Genomic DNA, 19,872 nt, shown 5'->3' with positions numbered 1-19,872 from the left:
GAACGTAAAACCTGATATCCAAACTTCGCAACAGGCAACGCGCTGTGATAAAATAAATATATTACTAAAACCTACAATATTAAAGCATTAAGTCATTCCTTATTGGGCATCGTTTGAAATTATAGTAAATACACATATATGCGTAAATGGCAAAAGCTGCGGCTATTCATATTCTCAATGGGCCAGGTGTACCCGCGGGGATGGCACAAGCGCATGAGTGTGCTACATTGGTCCGATGTTGTCATGCCCTTTGCTTTTGACGGACGGCATAGGTAGCAAATCGTTCGTTACCCGCGTGTTTGCCATTGTATTATTAATTTATTCTAGAAGCAAGAAGATTCCTGACAATGTTGATTGAAACTTTCGTGCTAGGGAGGTGTTGGCATAACTAGGTCAGTCAGCAGCATGGACACCTGTATAATGGTTCCTAATAGGGTTTTTCCTATTATGAATGTCTTGACTGGCTTATTCCCTACTCTTATAAAAGCACGTCATTACGTCTGTCATGTCCTGACCATAGTAAGATGTTATTTTCTATTGTAGAGTAGGTCAGGGCGTGACAGGGGGTGTTTTTCTATGTTTTGTATTTCTATGTTCATGTTCTAGTTTTGTATTTCTATGTTGTTTTTTTTTGGGATGATCTCCAATTAGAGGCAGCTGGTCCTCGTTGTCTCTAATTGGAGATCATACTTAAGTAGGGTTTTTTTTTCTTCCACCTGGTGTTGTGGGATCTTGTTTTTGTATTGCTCAGTGAAGCCTGCAGAACATGACGTTCGTGTTTATTGTTTTTGTATAGTGTTTTGAGTATAATAATAAATATTTATCATGAGCACGCTGCACCTTGGTCTACTCCTTACGACGATAGTCACAACATCAATATTGATGGACTGCATGTTTTATCCCACTTAATCCCCACATATTGCCATTCATTAAAAATATAATCTAGGCCAATGCTAGTTTGAAGCAAGATGATGGCCAAAGGGACCAGACAATCATACAGTTGTATAATACCATGCTATTGTTTGAGGAGAGTGCACAGTTATGAACTTGAAAAGTTATTAATAAACCATTTAGGCACATTTGGGCAGTCTTGATACAATATTTTGAACAGAAATGCAATGGTTCATTGGATCAGCCTAAAACTTTGCACATACACTGCTGCCATCTAGTGGCAAAAATCTAAATTGCGCCTGGGCTGGAATAATACATTATGGCGTTTCTTGCATTTCAAAGATGATGGTACAGAAAAAATACAAAAAAACACAAATATTTTTTTCTTTGTATTATCCTTTACCATATCTAATGTGTTATATTCTCCTACATTAATTTCACATTTCCACAAACTTCAAAGTGTTTCCTTTCAAATGCTATCAAGAATATGCATACCCTTGCATCAGGTCCTGAGCTACAGGCAGTTAGATTTGGGTATGTCATTTTAGGCGAAAATTGAAAAAAAGGGACGGATCCTTAAGAGGTTCTTAACATGCACCCCATAGCTATTTGTATGGCTGTATTCATGACGTATGTAGTCTGCTCATAACAGAACATGTAGTTTTAGCGTTAAGGCATGTTTTTATAAAACATACTTGCTGCATGCTTCAGTAACTGCTCCAATGAATACTATAAACCTGCAGCCACACATTGACCATTGTAAATGATTAGCATTTAAATTTTGAACACGCGAAGCTCCCAGTTGTATTCACGGCTCACCTGCTGGACCAATGTTCCCAGCTGGAGAATAATCTGCTGCGCTGCACTCTCTTTTGTCCACCTGTCATTCACAACCACCTGTAGGAATAATTAGGCTACCAATTCCAGTTGACACATCATTCATAGCCATAATGAAGACAGCATCCGTACATGGTTACGACACTTCGAACAAGGATGGATTCTAGGGTTCATCACACATCGCTAACATGATGTAAGAATGAGGTGGTCTTTAAGCATCAAGTTTAATTTAGTTACACATGATGCCAATGACGACACAAACAGTGTATCAGTCATTTGGGTTTATAGAAAATATTTATTTATTGTGACCACTGTCACTGGACACAAAATAGAAATTCTCGGTTAATTTCAAGGGGAAGTTATTTTACAACAGTTATAAAAGAAGTCCATAAACTAGTTTTGTAATGAATCCAATATAGCAGAAAGAAGCTTATAACACCAAAGAACCATGTTTATTATCATACATCAGTCAACCTTTCATTTTCAGAGCATTTACAAGTATTGAAGACATGGAAATGGTGCAACAGTACCTCCTACTGGTTGCTTACAGGTAGTATTTACTTGAATAGAAATATGGACTTTTGGGATGATTTTTCATCTACGCTTGATGGCCCTACATTTGATATCACAAAGCAATTTTGTATGTGCATAAAATCATTGCATCTTCTTTTGCGTTAGCACCTCAAAGCTTGGGCATCAAAGTCCTCTTCTGTGAAACTGGAATAAGGCCCAGTTAAATCAGTTATGGCTGACAATATAACACAAATGAAAAATAAAAAAGGCACAGTCTTCTGTTTCGGATAGCTTTTCAACATGTTTCTTTCTTTGTACTGATATTGTTGTGCAGATAATACAAAGAACTGGTGTCAACATGACGATCCTGTTGAAACGCTTGTGAATCAGATATTACTGTTTGGCTCACATGCAATTCACCATTGCTTTACAGTGGATCGTTATGTCATTCAGCTTTTCGGCCACAGGGCAGGCAGTCATCAGATTTTCTCCACATAGTTCCCAGGGAAGAGTCCCTCCTTGCCACGAAACCTGCCCCTCCACCAGCCTGATGCATCTGCAAGGGAAAGGCAACCTTTCAGCAATGGTGTTCTAGTGCCAAGCATTACAGCAGTGGTGTTCTAGTGCCAAGCATTACAGCAGTGGTGCACTAGTGCCAAGCATTACGGCAGTGGTGTTCTAGTGCCAAGCATTACGGCAGTGGTGCACTAGTGCCAAGCATTACAGCAGTGGTGTTCTAGTGCCAAACATTAGAGCAGTGGTGCACTAGTGTCAAGCATTACAGCAGTGGTGCTCTAGTGCCAAGCATTACATCAGTGGTGTTCTAGTGCCAAGTATTACAGCAGTGGTGCACTAGTGCCAAGCATTACAGTAGTGGTGTTCTAGTGCCAAGCATTACAGCAGTGGTGTTCTAGTGCCAAGCATTACAGCAGTGGTGCACTAGTGCCAAGCATTACAGCAGTGGTGTTCTAGTGCCAAGCATTACAGCAGTGGTGTTCTAGTGCCAAGCATTACAGCAGTGGTGCACTAGTGCCAAGCATTACAGCAGTGGTGTACTAGTGCCAAGCATTACAGCAGTGGTGTACCTGTACCAAGCATTACAGCAGTGGTGTACTAGTGCCAAGCATTACAGCAGTGGTGTACCTGTGCCAAGCATTACAGCAGTGGTGTTCTAGTGACAAGCATTACAGCAGTGGTGTACTAGTGCCACACATTACAGCAGTGGTGTACTAGTGCCAAGCATTACAGCAGTGGTGTACCTGTGCCAAGCATTACAGCAGTGGTGTACTAGTGCCAAGCATTACAGCAGTGGTGTACTAGTGCCAAGCATTACAGCAGTGGTGCACTAGTGCCAAGCATTACAGCAGTGGTGCACTAGTGCCAAGCATTACAGCAGTGGTGTACCTGTGCCAAGCATTACAGCAGTGGTGTACTAGTGCCAAGCATTACAGCAGTGGTGTACTAGTGCCAAGCATTACAGCAGTGGTGTACTAGTGCCAAGCATTACAGCAGTGGTGTACTAGTGCCAAGCATTACAGCAGTAGTGTTCTAGTGCCAAGCATTACAGCAGTGGTGCACTAGTGCCAAGCATTACAGCAGTGGTGCACTAGTGCCAAGCATTACAGCAGTGGTGTACCTGTGCCAAGCATTACAGCAGTGGTGTTCTAGTGCCAAGCATTACAGCAGTGGTGCACTAGTGCCAGGCAGTGGTGTACTAGCAGTGGTGTACTAGTGACAAGCATTACAGCAGTGGTGTACTAGTGCCACGCATTACAGCAGTGGTGTACTAGTGCCAAGCATTACAGCAGTGGTGTACCTGTGCCAAGCATTACAGCAGTGGTGTACTAGTGCCAAGCATTACAGCAGTGGTGTACTAGTGCCAAGCATTACAGCAGTGGTGCACTAGTGCCAAGCATTACAGCAGTGGTGCACTAGTGCCAAGCATTACAGCAGTGGTGTACCTGTGCCAAGCATTACAGCAGTGGTGTTCTAGTGCCAAGCATTACAGCAGTGGTGTACTAGTGCCAAGCAGTGGTGTTCTAGCAGTGGTGTACTAGTGCCACGCATTACAGCAGTGGTGTACTAGTGCCAAGCATTACAGCAGTGGTGTACTAGTGCCAAGCATTACAGCAGTGGTGTACTAGTGCCAAGCATTACAGCAGTGGTGTACTAGTGCCAAGCATTACAGCAGTGGTGTACTAGTGCCAACCGTCAAACACCTCAGTAGGTGCTCTAGTCTCCTCTTTCTTCCCCTTTCCTTTGTTCAGAATGGACACAGTTTCTTTTTTCACAAATAAACAATTGAGTACTATTCTATTGCCTCCCTACGTGTACCTTACCTTCATTGAGCAGGTCGATGACATCATTGGCGTCGAAGCTGAGCTCATCGGTGTCCTGGCCAGCGTACTGGTACAACGCCCGGCAACGCGGGCCCATGGGGCGGGGCTGGGCCTTGGACCGGCTGGACGGGGCCGGGGGCCGCTGCTGGCTGCTGATACTCCTCCTCCTCTGCATTCTGAAGACAGATATAAAGGAATGAGATATACAGGGAGAGACCGGCTGTACGGGGCCGGGGGCCGCTGCTGGCTGCTGATACTCCTCCTCCTCTGCATTCTGAAGACAGATATAAAGGAATGAGATATACAGGGAGAGACCGGCTGTACGGGGCCGGGGGCCGCTGCTGGCTGCTGATACTCCTCCTCCTCTGCATTCTGAAGACAGATATAAAGGAATGAGATATACAGGGAGAGACCGGCTGTACGGGGCCGGGGGCCGCTGCTGGCTGCTGATACTCCTCCTCCTCTGCATTCTGAAGAGAGATATAAAGGAATGAGATATACAGGGAGAGACCGGCTGTACGGGGCCGGGGGCCGCTGCTGGCTGCTGATACTCCTCCTCCTCTGCATTCTGAAGAGAGATATAAAGGGATGAGTTATACAGGGAGAGAGAAATGAGAGCTCAAGCTCTATCCTTCACTGCAGATAGTATATTTTTGTGAATGCCCAATATATGCTCAGTTTATTCAGCTCACCCAGACACGCCCTGGTCAGGCACGTTGAGGAAGTCTAGGTTCCCCTGTTGAGTCTGAGTGTGAGCCGGGCCTCGTCTGGGATTCTGGGAGCCCAGTTTGGGGAGGACGGCACTCGGGGGGCGGTTCTGTTTCTGGGAGGTGTAGGTGTGCTGCTGGGGCGGTGGAGCACCTCTACCTCTGGGTGCACCATTCTGGGACCCTAGTCAAAGAAGAGGAACAGAGATACAAGGTAAACACAAGACATACAGTACATCCATTCATACACTAATAACTCAACATAATTATCATGGTGGTGGTACACAGTTCATAGTAAGGATTGCAAGTCCATGTTCATTGAGTGATTGAGGCTGATGACGTAGGAACATGTCTGAACAGATTCATGAGTTTACCTCTACTGGGAGGCTGACTCCTGCCGCCTGCACGGATCTGTAGCGCTCCCTTCTTGGTGGGCTCTGACAAAATAAACATGTCCAGTTTTAAAGGATGACGTATTAGGAAAAATAACATATGTTATATATCAAGTCAGCCTGAGTACTCTATAGATATACACGTCCATCTGTATCTACAGTATGTCTCTCTCTTTTCTCCTTCTGCATGTGCTTCTCTCTCTTCCTGTTACTCACTGGATGTCTTGGGCAGTCCGTCTCCCACCGTGATGGTGAGAGTCTTTCCAGCTGGTTTGATCTCTGCCAGGTCCCCCTGTCCCCTCTGGAACACCACAACACGGGTGCCCCCTCCTCCCCAGCCCTCCTTCTTCACCCGGAACTCCAGCCTACAGAGAGCCACAACAGCGGATGATTTTACTTGATGCTTTTATCCAAAGTTAATCCAATCCACTAAACCACGGAGTCAAACAGCAAGGATTTCGCTATCCAGTATGTGTGTAGTCCTACCTGTCACTGAAGGAGAGAGACAGCTTGTTCTTGGTCACCTCTTCATAGCGCTTACAGAGCAGGCTGAGGAACTCAGTTTTGAAGTTGGACTCCAGCAGACTGTCGTACTGAGTCTCATGCACAATGAAGAAATCATCCTGTCTCATACTACAGGGAGAGGGAGAAATATGTAAATGGAGAGTTTTACGGGATTGGCATTGGTAGAATAAGTGTCATACCCACACAAGCGGGTGATATAATTGCACAATACGGAGTTTTAAAAGATCCTGTGTTATCAGTTCCTGTTCTATCATTAACCACATTAACCACAAAAACTCCCTTTGTCACTGCCTGGAGATGACATCACACTGCACTGTTACATGCTGTTCTAAGTTCAGCAGTGAGAAAAAAGCTTTACCTGAGAGAGATAGAGTGGATACTCTCAAACTCTAGCTTCCGTTTTAACACCTCCTTTATCTGTCCCTTCTCTGGCCCCTTCTTCACCTTCTCTCTGCCTATCAGGTAGATGCCTTTGGGAGACAGAATCAGGTCCCTCTTGATGGACTGGAGAGAGAGATAATGGAAGAGAGTGAGTGGGTATAAATGGAAGAAGTAAGAAGTCAACCCCATGCTGTGCTGTTAACCCCGGCCTTGGCTCGGTTTTCCCCACCACTCTGTGGTGGAGGAAGTGGTATGCTCACCTTGAACCTGCGGTCAAACTTGTTGACAGAGTCTGCGAAGTCGACTCGCTCCCTCTTGGCCAGGAACTGTCTGAGCTCAGGCCTCTGCTCCAGTCCCAGGTAGTCACCTACAAAGTTCCTGTTGATGCTGTTCCTCCTCCGCTCCTTAGAGTTGTGCAGGATGTCTGAAGCTGGGGACAACATGGGAGAGAGAGTTCCTGGGAATGTTAAGACCCTCTGAGGGCATATTCATTGCTCTATATTCACATGAATTTATGTATAATCATTTTTCTTTCTTGTTCCATCCCCACACCTCTCCAGGATCATTGACACACTCACCATCTTCCCTCATCTGTTCATATTTCCGCCTGGCGATGTACTTCCTCCAGGCCTTCTGGATGGTCCTGGCGAACGTGTCGAATTTCCTCTCCCGCATCTCCTCCAATAGGAAGAGCTAGAGGAGACGGAGGGGAGAGGGAATGCATAGATCAAATAAACTATTTTGCAGTGTATAGATGAATACCTCACACCTTTTAATACAGTTCATGTATTCACCCTTAAACCGGGAAGTCCCATTGAGATGAAAGAAACAGCACTTTTCCCAGGGAGAACTACAGTATGTGGGCCCCTACCGACTCTGGGGCCTTGACAAAGACCTTGGAGCGTCCCATCTGGTACTGGTCGGTGTCCATGTTGACAGAGCGGAGGAGATGCAGGACCCCTTGCTGCTCTCCCCCCCGCCAGCACGGCCACGTCTCTGTCGTCAGGATGGCGTACCTGTAGGCCAAACACAGTGAGTCAGGTACTGGGTAGAGCATACAGTAGACTCTCCATCCCCCACACACACCGAGAGGACACCCAGCAGACACTGAAGGACACCCAGCAGACACTGAACGACACCCAGCAGACACTGAAGTACACCCAGCAGACACTGAAAGACACCCAGCAGACACTGAAGGACACCCAGGAGACACTGAAGGACACCCAGCAGACACTGAAGGACACCCAGCAGACACTGAAGGACACCCAGCAGACACTGAAGTACACACACCTAAGAGTAAGTAAGACTCACCTCTGTAGGAACTTATTGAAGACTCTGCGATAGGCGTAGCCGGCTCGACGTACACGGATATTCTCCCGCAGCCCAAGGTACTCCACCTGGTGCTTCGCCCTAAATACACACACACACACACACGCACACGCACACGCACACACACACACACACACACACACACACACACACACACACACACACACACACAAACACACACACACACAGGTTCAATATCCCCTATGTTCTAATGTTCCAAACTAGAGCATTATAGCGCCCTTCTGAATTCCCTAAATGTTCTGTTATTGTATATGATATCTGTTAGGGGGTGTTATAGGGACACACCGACTCTCTTCCCAGTCCTTGGGTCTCTTAGTCTCGTTGGGTTTGATACATCGGATATAGTGGGGGGTGCACTTCATCAACGTGTTCACCAGATCATTGGCTTGTTTCTGCAGAGAGAACATAAGGGATGGATGTACCACCACATACTGATAAGCTGAAATCTTTGGGAGTGCTGTTACACTCAGCCACTGAACCATAGTGCTGGTACAGTAGTGGAGTGGGGACTGTTACCTTGATCTTACAGCTAGCAGTGGTGGGCCTGCTCTTCTTGTCTGTGTTGAGGTTTTCAGGGAAGAGGCTGCGGATGAAGCCACTGTGGGGACAAGATGGAGGACCATATTGAATTGCTTTCACATTAAGTTAAGCATTTTAGCATTTTAGCATTTTAGCTAGGTAGCCTATGAAAACAAAAACTAAAAGTGTACTGAATGGCAGAGTCATGAAAGAGAGGAGGATGGCATTGGTGGGGTTCAACTTTTTGTTTTTCACTTGCGCAAGCAAGCACACACACACAGAAATCAGTACCATGGACAGCCACATGATATTTAGCAACATTGATTGGGACTACATTGTTTTTGTTATCTTTAAGTTTGTTTTCAATGCATTAAACTAAGCCTTGTTGATTTGATGATGTTTAAATGTTTAAGTGTAAATGGTGCTGGAATAGCGGAGCCAGTGCTCATGTTGTCTTTGTGCTGATGTGCAGTAACTCTGTGGTTCTAAATCACTAGTTGTTTAGTAAACTGTCAAAAACATTAACTTGCTTGACAGTACTGCAGGTAATATAACTGTCTGTTACATGCAATACTTGCTTTGTGGACTTCACCGGACAGATGTTGCGTATAAACGAATAGGTTATAGAGCAAACAACACAAATATGAAATATCTAGCTAGATAAAAACTAAAAGCTTCCAGCGAAGGTCAGCACCTTCAGTTCTGAGTTCCGACACCTGTCAGATGGTAGTGTAACATCTGAAGCTTGGAACGTCATCATTAGGTGGTGTTGTTACTTTGTTACAAGCATTGCTACGTTGTGTCGAATCAGAAGTGCTTCTTAAACTGCATCGGAGTGTCGGAGCTCCGGTATCAATCGTCCCGTCACTAGGGAGCAATAATAAATATTCTGTTGCACTCTTCAGTTGGCTCCTCTTTCCTATATTAAGAGGCTTGAAAAATCATTATTGGGATATAATGCTTATGTCATTGAGAAATTTGGCCAAATAATTAATGACCGAAAAAAGACGTATTTTCAACTTCTGTGTAATATGTATTTTTGACGTCCGGAAAATACGTATTTTCGCCTTTCATTCAGCACCTAAAATGCACCTGATTTCAACATCAGGAAAATATGTATTTTCAACGTCCAGAAAATGTGTATTTTTGATGTGCAGAAAATATGTGTTTTCGACGTCCGGGAAATATGTATTTTCGACGTCCATAAATTGTATTATTGACGTGAATATGTATTTTCACCATTCGTTCATCACATAACATGAACCTGACATCCACGTCTGGAAAAGAGGTCTAAAAGACGTATTTTCAACGTCATTTTGCTTACTGGGATGTGTCAGTTAAGGTAAAGATAGAGGAATACATACTGTTCGCTGCTCTGCATGAGTTCAATAAGGTCAGTAAAAAGCACATCCCGGTTTCTCTCACAGAAGCCGTTTATTTCGTAGGAGACCTGAGGTGACAGATAATACATTATGTGTAAGTCTTAAAATTCACAGCAACCTTCACACCTCACCCATATGTCTACCCACATGAAGTGTGTACTTAAATCAGTTTTGAGTTTACAACTCTTGTCTTCTCCTGGTACTCACCTTGCCTGCATAGTGGTGGATGACGAAGCCCGAGTTCCAGCTGTTGAAGTGTTCGTGTGTGCCCACAGCCGCCGAGAGCTTCTGGAGCAGGGTGCCGTCTGCCCCCTCACCCTTGGCATGCATGGTGGCACACACATCATCCAGCACACTCATGATGCCTGGCGGGTTCTGGAGGGGAGGGATTGTTAGAAATTTAGAGTGGTAGCCACAAATAGAATATACAGTCACATCTGAATTGATTGGCACCATTGATAAAGTTTAGCAAAAAAGACTGTATAATATAAATAATACAAATATTGAGCTACAGTGAGCTCCAAAAGTATTGGGACAGTGACAATAGTGCTGTTGTTTTGGCTCTGTACTCCAGCACTTTGGATTTGAAATGATACAATGACTATGAGGTTAAAGTGCAGACTGTCAGCTTTAATTTCAGGGTATTTCCATCCATATCGGGTGAACCGTTTAGAAATTACAATACTTTTTGTACATAGTCCCCCCAGTTTAGGGGACCAAAAGTATTGGGACAAATTCACTTATATGTGTATTAAAGTAGTCAAACGTTTAGTATTTGGTCCCATATTCATAGCATGCAGTGACTATATCAAGCGTGTGACTCTACAAACTTGTTGGATGCATTTGCTGTTTGTTTTGGTTGTGTTTCAGATCATTTTGTGCCCAATAGAAATTAATGAATGGTAACTAATGTATTGTGTCATTTTGGAGTCCCTTTTATTGTAAATTAGAATAGAATATGTTTCTAAACACCTCTACGTTAATGTGGATGCTACCTTGATTACGCATAGTCCTGAATGAATCGTGAATAATAATGCGTGAGAAAGTTACAAACGCACAAATGTCATACCTCCAAGACATGCTAACCTCTCACCATTACATTAACAGGGGATGTTAGCATTTTTTGGGGGTGTATGACATCCCTCATCACTATTCATGATTCATTCAGGACTTACACTATGTAGTTGGCAAATAATTAGGCCGACTCTTACCACCTGCAAACACACACAAGAGACACCCACACCCCGAAACCAACTCACGTTTGAATTCAGTCCTGGCCACTAGCATTTCTTAATTCACAAAGTCTAAAACAGGAGGTCAAATCAGGAAGTGCAGTCACCCTTTAAAGCTGCAATATGTAACTTTTTCAGCAACTTGACCAAATGAACATAGAAATGTGTGTTATATATCTGTCATTATCATTGGAAGCAAGTCCAAGAATCTGTAGATCTGTTCTATGTCCTCTTATTTTATGCTTCCCGTTCTTAAGCCGTGTTTATGCGTCTTTTACTTTCGTTTTTGTACACCAGCTTCAAACAGCTAAAAATGTAATAATTTTCGTTATGGAATGGATATTTCACAGCGGTTTAGATGATTCTCAACACTATATTGCTTGTTTTATCACATAAACTGAAATTAGGTGAACTATTAGAAATTTAGCAACTAGAAAATGGTGGAACGATTTCTGCATAGTGCATCTTTAAGGAACTGTATTGTAGCCTTTTATGGCTTTCCCTGGGGTATAAAAATGAGGTAGCATGCATGCAAAATCCATTTGTCATCCATCACCATGGGGAAAGGCAAAGAACTCACTAATGAAAAGAGACAAATAGCTGTTGACTTTTATAAATCAGCCAATACGTACAAAAAAACACAGAAAACCAAATATACCACTTACCGCTATTAGGGAAACAACAAAGAAGTTTAAAACCACTGGAACAGTGTTAAACTTACCTGGTAGAAGACCCAAGTGTATCTTGTCCCCACGCACAGTGAGGAAGATCGTTCGGGAGGCAAAGATTAGTCTGAGGGCCACAGTTGTAGAATTACAGAACTTGGTCGCGTCTTGGGGCCACCAAGTCTCCAAATCTACATTAGACAACACTTCCATGCCAATAGGCTATTTAGATTGAAACTGGGTGCTATGATCAGATGAGACGAAAATAGAGCTCTTTGGCACGCACACCAGTGGTGTTTGGTCTCGATAGAAGGATGCATATGCAGAAAAGAACCTCATACCTACTGTAAAATATGCTGGTGGATCTTTGATGTTATGGGGATCATGAACTCTACCAAGTACCAGGACATGTTAGCCAAAAACCTGGTTGCCTCTGCTAGGAGGCTGAAACTTGGCTATATGTGGCTTCCAGCAAGACAATAAACCCAAGCAACATCAAAATCCACAAAGAATTTGTTAATTGAACACAAAATCAACATTTTGCAATGGCCATCTCAGTCTATGGACTTGAAACCCATTGAAAACCTGTGGTTTATATTGAAGAGGGCAGTCCATAAGCGCAGACCAAAAGATATCAAGGATCTGGAAAGATTCTGTGTGGAGGAATGGTCTAAGATCCCTCCCAATGTGATCTTCAATCTCATAAAATATTATAGAAAAAGGCTACATCCGCGTAAAGGGGAGGTTTGCACAAAGTATTGAAAACAGGGGTGCCAATCATTTTGAAACCTATCTTTTTAAAAAATTTTGTATTACTTGTTAAACTAAATCTTTTAATTTGAGCATTGTATTAGTATCAAATAATTATTTACAGTACCAGTCAAAAGTTTGAACACACCTACTCATTCAAGGGTTTTTCTTTATTTTTATTATGTTCTCACATTGTAGAATAACAGTGAAGACATCAAAACTATGAAATAACACATTTGGAATTATGTAGTAACCAAAAAAGTGTAAAACAAATACAAATATATTTTATATTTGAGATTCTTCAAAGTAGCTACTCTTTGCCTTGATGACAGCAATGCACATTATTGGCATTCTCTCAACCAGCTTCATGAGGTAGTCACCTGGAATGCATTTCAATGAACAGGTGTGCCTTGTAAAAAGTTAAGTTGTGGAATTTCTTTCCTTCTTAATGCGTTTGAGCCAATCAGTTGTGTTGTGACAAGGTAGGGGTGGTATACAGAAGATAGCCCTATTTGGTAAAAAAAACAAGTCTATATTATGGCAAGAACAGCTCAAATAAGCAAAGAGAAACAACAGTCCATCATTACTTTAAGACATGAAGATCAGTCATTTCGGAAAATGTCAAGAACTTTTAAAGTTTTTTCAACTGCAGTCGCAAAAACCATCAAGCGCTATGATGAAACTGGCTCTCATGAGGACCACCACAGGAAAGGAAGACCAAGAGTTACCTCTGCTGCAGAGGATACGTTCATTAGAGTTAACTGCACCTCAGATTGCAGCCCAAATAAATGCTTCACAGTGTTCAACCCTGACCTGTTTCACCGGACGTGCTTGTTGCACCCTCGACAATTACTATGATTATTATTATTTGACCATGCTGGTCATTTACGAACATTTTAACATCTTGACCATGTTCTGTTATAATATCCACCCGGCACAGCCAGAAGAGGACTGGCCACCCCTCATAGCCTGGTTCCTCTCTAGGTTTCTTCCTAGGTTTTTGGCCTTTCTCAGGAGTTTTTCCTAGGGAGTTTTTCCCAGCCACCATGCTTCTTTCACATGCATTGCTTGCTGTTTGGGGTTTTAGGCTGGGTTTCTGTACAGCACTTTGAGATTTCAGCTGATGTACGAAGGGCTATATAAATAAATTTGATTTGATTTGATTTGATTTCAAGTCACAGACATCTCAACATCAACTGTTCAGAGGAGACTGCGTGAATCAGGCCTTCATGGTCGAATTGCTGCAAAGAAACCACTACTAAAGGACAACAATAATAATAAGAGACTTGCTTGGGCAAAGAAACACGAGCAATGGACATTAGACCAGTGGAAATCTGTCCTTTGGTCTGATGAGTCCAAATTTAGGTGAACGGATGATGATGTGTGGTTCCACATGTGTGGTTCCCACCGTGAAGCATGGAGGAGGTGGTGTGGGGGTGCTTTACTGGTGACACTATCTATGATTTATTTTGAATTCAAGGCACACTTAACCAGCATGGCTTCCACAGCATTCTGCAGCGATACGCCATCCCATCTAGTTTGTGCTTAGTGGGACTATCGTTTGTTTTTCAACAGGACAATGACCCACCACACCTCCAGGCGGTGTAAGGGCTATTTGGCCAAGAAGGAGAGTGAAGGAGTGCTGCATCAGATGACCTGGCCTCCACAATCACCTGACCTCAACCCAATTGAGATGGTTTGGGATGAGTTGGACCGCAGAGTGAAGGAAAAGCAGCCAACAAATTCTCAGCATATGTGGGAACTCCTTCAAGACTGTTGGAAAAGCATTCCAGGTGAAGCTGGTTAAGAGAATGCCAAGAGTGTGCAAAGCTGTCATCAAGGCAAAGGGTGGCAACTTTGAAGAATCTCAAATATAAAATATATTTTGATTTGTTTAACAATTCTTTGGTTACTACATGAATCCGTGTGTGTTATTTCATAGTTTTGATGTCTTCACTATTATTCTACAATGTAAAAAATAGGAAAAATAAAGAAAAACCCTTGAATGAGTAGGGTTGTCCGAACTTTGACTGGTACTGTATTTGATACATTCTTTTTTGCTCGTCTTTATCAAGGGTGCCAATAATTTTGGATGTGACTGTAGACACAGTTGAGGAGATATTGTGTAATTTTGAGCTTACCAACTTATTCTCGATGAGGTCACAGACAACCTTGTTGTTGAAATACTCAATTGGTGTCCACTTGATGCCTTCCTGAACGTACTCTTCCTGGGAGAAACACAGAGAGATAGACAATGCCAATATAACTATTAAACAACATCCAAGACACCTCTTAAAGAAATGAAAAGTGTTGATGTTTGAGAGTGGTTTGTACCTGTTCAGCCTTCAGTGTCAGCTCAATAAATATCTGCTGTAGCTTCTCGTTGACAAAGTTGATGCAGAACTGCTCAAACCCATTCCTCTGTCAGAGGAACACATCCAGGTTAGAGACAATGTTACAACATATTATCATCATAGCTGTGTCTTGTCTCGTTATCCCATCAGAGATGTACATTTCTATTTATTTAATAAATGATTTACCTGGAATATCTCAAAGCCATATATGTCAAGAACTCCGATGCTGTATTCTTCATGAGGTTTCTGTATGGCTTTGTTTATGGCCTGGTATGGGGATAATTAGTTAGTATGAAACGGACGTTTCGTTACTGTATTTATGTCTCTGTGTGTATCATTGCAGTTTATAGTAGATGTCCCTAACCTCCACCAGGTAGTCAAAGAGCCGTGTGTAAAGGGCTTTAGCCAGGGCGTCGCGGGTGTAGGTGGCTTGTTCCTGGTTAAGAGTCACATCGATTGATTCAGACTTTCCACCCCACTTCGAGTCCATCTTTCTGCTGGTCAGTTTGTCTTGCAGACGCGTTGGGTCAACGCCCAGCAGATAGGCAGGGAAGGCAAGCACTGGGAGGGAGAAAATACAAACAGAACAAAACACAACACGTGACAAATATATACATTTTTCTACATAATGGCAAATTGCTTAGCTACTATCCCAAATGTCTCCAATGTTTTTTTTCCATCTTCACTGGGGACAGTTGCATTTACGAATGTATTATGCATGTTTGCGCGTTCTTATGTCTCCCACTCACAGTCGGTGCTCTCCACCTGGCCATAGTTGCCTGCCTCTATGAAGCTGATGTTTCCAAGGTGCAGGATTCCTGCTATGATCTGCAGCGCCTGAGCCTGGTGGGCCTCTGGGATCCCAATCACATGCATGGCTTCCTGTGGACAAAATACAACAGAGAGTCATTACTCCTGCTCCGGACAACACACAACAACATCTAGAATTGGGACTGAGGGAATATGATGGAAGAATACGCAACAGAACAGTATATTTTGCAAATTATAAGCCTGTGTTACGAATATACACTATCGTTCAAAAGTTTGGGGTCACTTAGAAATGTCCTTGTTTTTTGTTTTTTGTTTTTGTCCATTAAAATAACATCAAATTGATCAGAAATAGAGTGTAAATGACAATTGTAGCTGGAAACAGCTGATTTTTAAGTGAATATTTTTTTTATTTAACCAGGCAAGTCAGTTCAGAACAAATTCTTATTTTACAACAACAGCCTACCAGAGAACAGTAGTTTAACTGCCTTGTTCAGGAACAGAACAACAGATTTGTACCTTGTCAGCTCAGGGATTCGATCCAACAACCTATCGGTTGCTGGTCTAACACTCTAACCACTAGGCTACCTGCCACCCCAACGTTTGTCTATGGAGATTGCATGGCTCTGTGCTCGATTTTATACACCTGTCAGCAATGGGTGTGGTAGCTCTGTTGCTGACAGGCGTATATCTACAAAGGCATACAGAGGCCCATGATCAGCAAATCAAATCAAATCAAATGTATTTCTAAAGCCCTTCTTACATCAGCTGATGTCACAAAGTGCTGTACAGAAACCCAGCCTTAAATCCCAAACAGCAAGCAAGCCACCGTGTAGAAGCACGGTGGCTTGGAAAAACTCCCTAGAAAGGCCAGAACCTAGGAAGAAACCTAGAGAGGATTATAACAGATTATAACAGAACATGGCCAAGATGTTCAAGTGGTCATAGATGACCAGCAGGGTCAAATAATAATAATCACAGTGGTTGTCGAGCAACCATCACTCCTGTGTTCCAATGGCATGTTATGTTAGCTAATCCAAGTTTATCATTTTAAAAGGCAAATTGATCATTAGAAAACCCTTTTGCAATTATGTTAGCATAGCTGACAACTGTTGTCCTGATTAAAGAAGCAATAAAACTGGCCTTCTTTAGACTAGTAGAGTAATCAAATCAGGTCAAATCAAATCAAAGTTTATTTGTCACGTGTGCCGAATACAACCTTACAGAGAAATGCTTACTTACAGGCTCTAACCAATAGTGCAAAAAAGGTATTAGGTGAACAATAGGTAAGTAAAGAAATAAAAACAACAGTAGAAAGACAGTGAAAAATAACAGTAGCGAGGCTATATACAGTAGCGAGGCTATAAAAGTAGCGAGGCTAAATACAGACACCGGTTAGTCAGGCTGATTGAGGTAGTATGTACATGTAGACATGGTTAAAGTGACTCTGCATATATGATGGACAGAGAGTAGCAGTAGCGTAAAAGAGGGGTTGGCGGGTGGCGGGTGGCGGGACACAATGCAGATAGCCCGTTTAGCCAATGTGCGGGAGCACTGGTTGGTCGGGGCAATTGAGGGAGTATGTACATGAATGTATAGTTAAAGTGACTATGCATATATGATAAACAGAGAGTAGCACCAGAGTAAAAGGGGGGTTGGGCGGGGGCACACAATGCAAATAGTCCGGGTAGCCATTTGATTACCTGTTCAGGAGTCTTATGGCTTGGGGGTAAAAACTGTTGAGAAGCCTTTTTGTCCTAGACTTGGCACTCCGGTACAGCTTGCTATGCAGTAGTAGAGAAAACAGACTATGGCTGGGGTCTTTGACAATTTTTAGCGCCTTCCTCTGACACCGCCTGGTGTAGAGGTCCTGGATGGCAGGCAGCTTAGCCCCAGTGATGTACTGGGCCGTACACACTACCCTCTGTAGTGCCTTGCGGTTCGGAGGCCGAGCATTTGCCGTTCCAGGCAGTGATGCAACCAGTCAGGATGCTCTCGATGTTGCAGCTGTAGAACCTTTTGAGGATCTCAGGACCCATGCAAAATCTTTTTAGTTTCCTGAGGGGGAGTAGGCTTTGTTGTGCCCCAACAAACTTGGTGTGTTTGGACCATTCTAGTTTGTTGGTGATGTGGACACCAAGGAACTTGAAGCTCTCAACCTGCTCCACTACAGCCTCGTCGATGAGAATGGGGCATGCTCAGTCCTCCTTTTCCTTTAGTCCACAATCATCTCGTTAGTCTTGGTTACGTTGAGGGATAGGTTGTTATTCTGGCACCACCCGGCCAGGTCTCTGACCTCCTTCCTATAGGCTGTCTCGTTGTTGTCGGTGATCAGGCCTACCACTGTTGTGTCGTCTGCAAACTTAATGATGTTGTTGGAGTCGTGCCTGGCCATGCAGTCGTGGGTGAACAGGGAGTACAGGAGGGGACTGAGCACGCACCCCTGGGGGCTCCAGTGTTGAGGATCAGCGTGGCAGATGTGTTGCTACCTACCCTCACCACCTGGGTGCGGCCCGTCAGGAAGTCCAGTATCCAGTTGCAGAGGAAGGTGTTTAGTCCCAGGATCCTTAGCTTAGTGATGAGCTTTGAGGGTACTATGGTGTTTAATGCTGAGCTGTAGTCAATGAATAGCATTCTCACATAAGTGTTCCTTTTGTCCCGGTGGGAAAGGGCAGTGTGGAGTGCAATACAGATGGCATCATCTGTGGATCTGTTTGGGCAGTATGCAAATTGGAGTGGGTTTAGGGTTTCTGGGATGATGGTGTTGATGTGAGCCATGACCAGCCCTTCAAAGCATTTCATGGCTACGGACGTGAGTGCTACGGGTCTGTAGTCATTTAGGCAGGTTGCCTTTTTGTTCTTGGTCCCAGGGACTATGGTGGTCTGCTTGAAACATGTTGGTATTGCAGACTCAATTAGGAACATGTTGAAAATGTCAGTGAAGACACCTGCCAGTTGATCAGCACATGCCCGGAGCACACGTTCTGGTAATCCGTCTGGCCCCGCCGCCTTGTGTATGTTGACCTGTTTAAAGGTCTTACTCACGTCGGCTACGGAGAGTGTGATCACACAGTTGTCCGGAACAGCTGATGCTCTCATGCATGCCTCAGTGTGTTGCTTGCCTCGAAGCGAGCATAGAAGTGATTTAGCTCATCTGGTAGGCTCGTGTCACTGGACAGCTCGTGGCTGTGCTTCCCTTTGTAGTCTGTAATAGTTTGCAAGCCCTGCCACATAAGACGAGCATCGGAGCCGGTGTAGTATGATTCAATCTTAGCTCTGTGTTGACGCTTTGCCTGTTTGATGGCTCGTCGCAGGGCAAGGCAGGATTTTTTGTAAGCTTCCGGGTTAGAGTCCCGCACCTTGAAAGTGGCAGCTCTACCCTTTAGCTCAGTGCAAATGTTGCCTGTAATCCATGGCTTCTGGTTGGGGTATGTACGTACAGCCACTGTGGGGATGACGTCCTCGAGTATCTGGAGCATCAGCATTTGTGGGCTCAATTACAGGCTCAAAATGGCCAGAAACAAAGCACTTCCTTCTGAAACTCAGTGGTCTATTCTTGTTCTGAGAAATGAATGCTATTCCATGCAAGAAATTGCCAAGAAACTGAAGATCTTGTACAACGCTGTGTACTACTCCCTTCACAGAACAGCGCAAACCGGCTCTAACCAGAATAGAAAGAGGAGTGAGAGGCCCTGGTGCAGAACTAAGCAAGAGGACAAGTACATTAGAGTGTGTAGTTTGAGAAACAGACAAGTCCTCAACTGGCAGCTTCATTAAATAGTGCCCGCAGAACACCAGTCTCAACATCAACGGTGAAGAGGCGACTTCGGGATGCTGGCCTTCTAGGCAGAGTTGAAAAGAAAAAGCCATATCTCAGACTGGCCAATAGAAATACAAGATTGAGATGGGCAAAAGAACACAGACACTGGACAGAGGAAGATTGGAAAAAAAGTGTTATGGACAGACAAATCTAAGTTTGAGGTGTTCGGATCACAAAGAAGAACATTCGTGAGACGCAGTGCTTGACTGTCACGGGATACTAGGAGTGGTGGTTGGAGTCAGGCGCAGAGAGCAGAGGTAAAGTACAACGTCTTTATTTTCTCCGGCACAAACCGGTCACACCAAACAGACGGGCGCGTTAAATCAATGACCAACCCAAAACACAGGGCAAACAGTCCGGAGAGAGAAATAAGGCGTCAGCCAGCACGTCCAAAATAACACGACAGCAAAATAATCCCACACAAACCTGGGCGGGCTAAACAGGCTT

The 19,872-nt window shown here is 43.8% G+C and overlaps 1 protein-coding gene across 1 annotated transcript in view; it reads right to left on the bottom strand.

Moving 5' to 3' along the window:
* Positions 1 to 2,003: 2,003 nt before the first annotated feature.
* Positions 2,004 to 19,872, bottom strand: part of LOC115192551 (unconventional myosin-If) — a 28,121-nt gene continuing 10,252 nt past the window's right edge. Inside the window, exons 9-28 of the mRNA XM_029751181.1 lie at positions 15,587 to 15,719; positions 15,202 to 15,398; positions 15,024 to 15,104; positions 14,818 to 14,904; positions 14,625 to 14,711; positions 10,044 to 10,211; positions 9,819 to 9,904; positions 8,452 to 8,533; positions 8,221 to 8,327; positions 7,897 to 7,995; positions 7,457 to 7,601; positions 7,164 to 7,278; positions 6,846 to 7,015; positions 6,563 to 6,708; positions 6,166 to 6,312; positions 5,896 to 6,044; positions 5,662 to 5,724; positions 5,273 to 5,471; positions 4,581 to 4,756; positions 2,004 to 2,797 (exon numbers count right to left, since the gene is read on the bottom strand). Coding sequence (XP_029607041.1) covers positions 2,721 to 2,797; positions 4,581 to 4,756; positions 5,273 to 5,471; positions 5,662 to 5,724; positions 5,896 to 6,044; positions 6,166 to 6,312; positions 6,563 to 6,708; positions 6,846 to 7,015; positions 7,164 to 7,278; positions 7,457 to 7,601; positions 7,897 to 7,995; positions 8,221 to 8,327; positions 8,452 to 8,533; positions 9,819 to 9,904; positions 10,044 to 10,211; positions 14,625 to 14,711; positions 14,818 to 14,904; positions 15,024 to 15,104; positions 15,202 to 15,398; positions 15,587 to 15,719 — 2,514 coding nt within the window. The 3' untranslated portion in view covers positions 2,004 to 2,720. The remainder of the gene's footprint in view (positions 2,798 to 4,580; positions 4,757 to 5,272; positions 5,472 to 5,661; positions 5,725 to 5,895; positions 6,045 to 6,165; positions 6,313 to 6,562; positions 6,709 to 6,845; positions 7,016 to 7,163; positions 7,279 to 7,456; positions 7,602 to 7,896; positions 7,996 to 8,220; positions 8,328 to 8,451; positions 8,534 to 9,818; positions 9,905 to 10,043; positions 10,212 to 14,624; positions 14,712 to 14,817; positions 14,905 to 15,023; positions 15,105 to 15,201; positions 15,399 to 15,586; positions 15,720 to 19,872) is intronic.

Source organism: Salmo trutta, chromosome 4 (assembly GCF_901001165.1).
Source record: "Salmo trutta chromosome 4, fSalTru1.1, whole genome shotgun sequence".
Classification (NCBI taxonomy): Eukaryota; Metazoa; Chordata; class Actinopteri; order Salmoniformes; family Salmonidae; genus Salmo; species Salmo trutta.
This window is presented reverse-complemented; position numbering and strand designations above follow the sequence as displayed.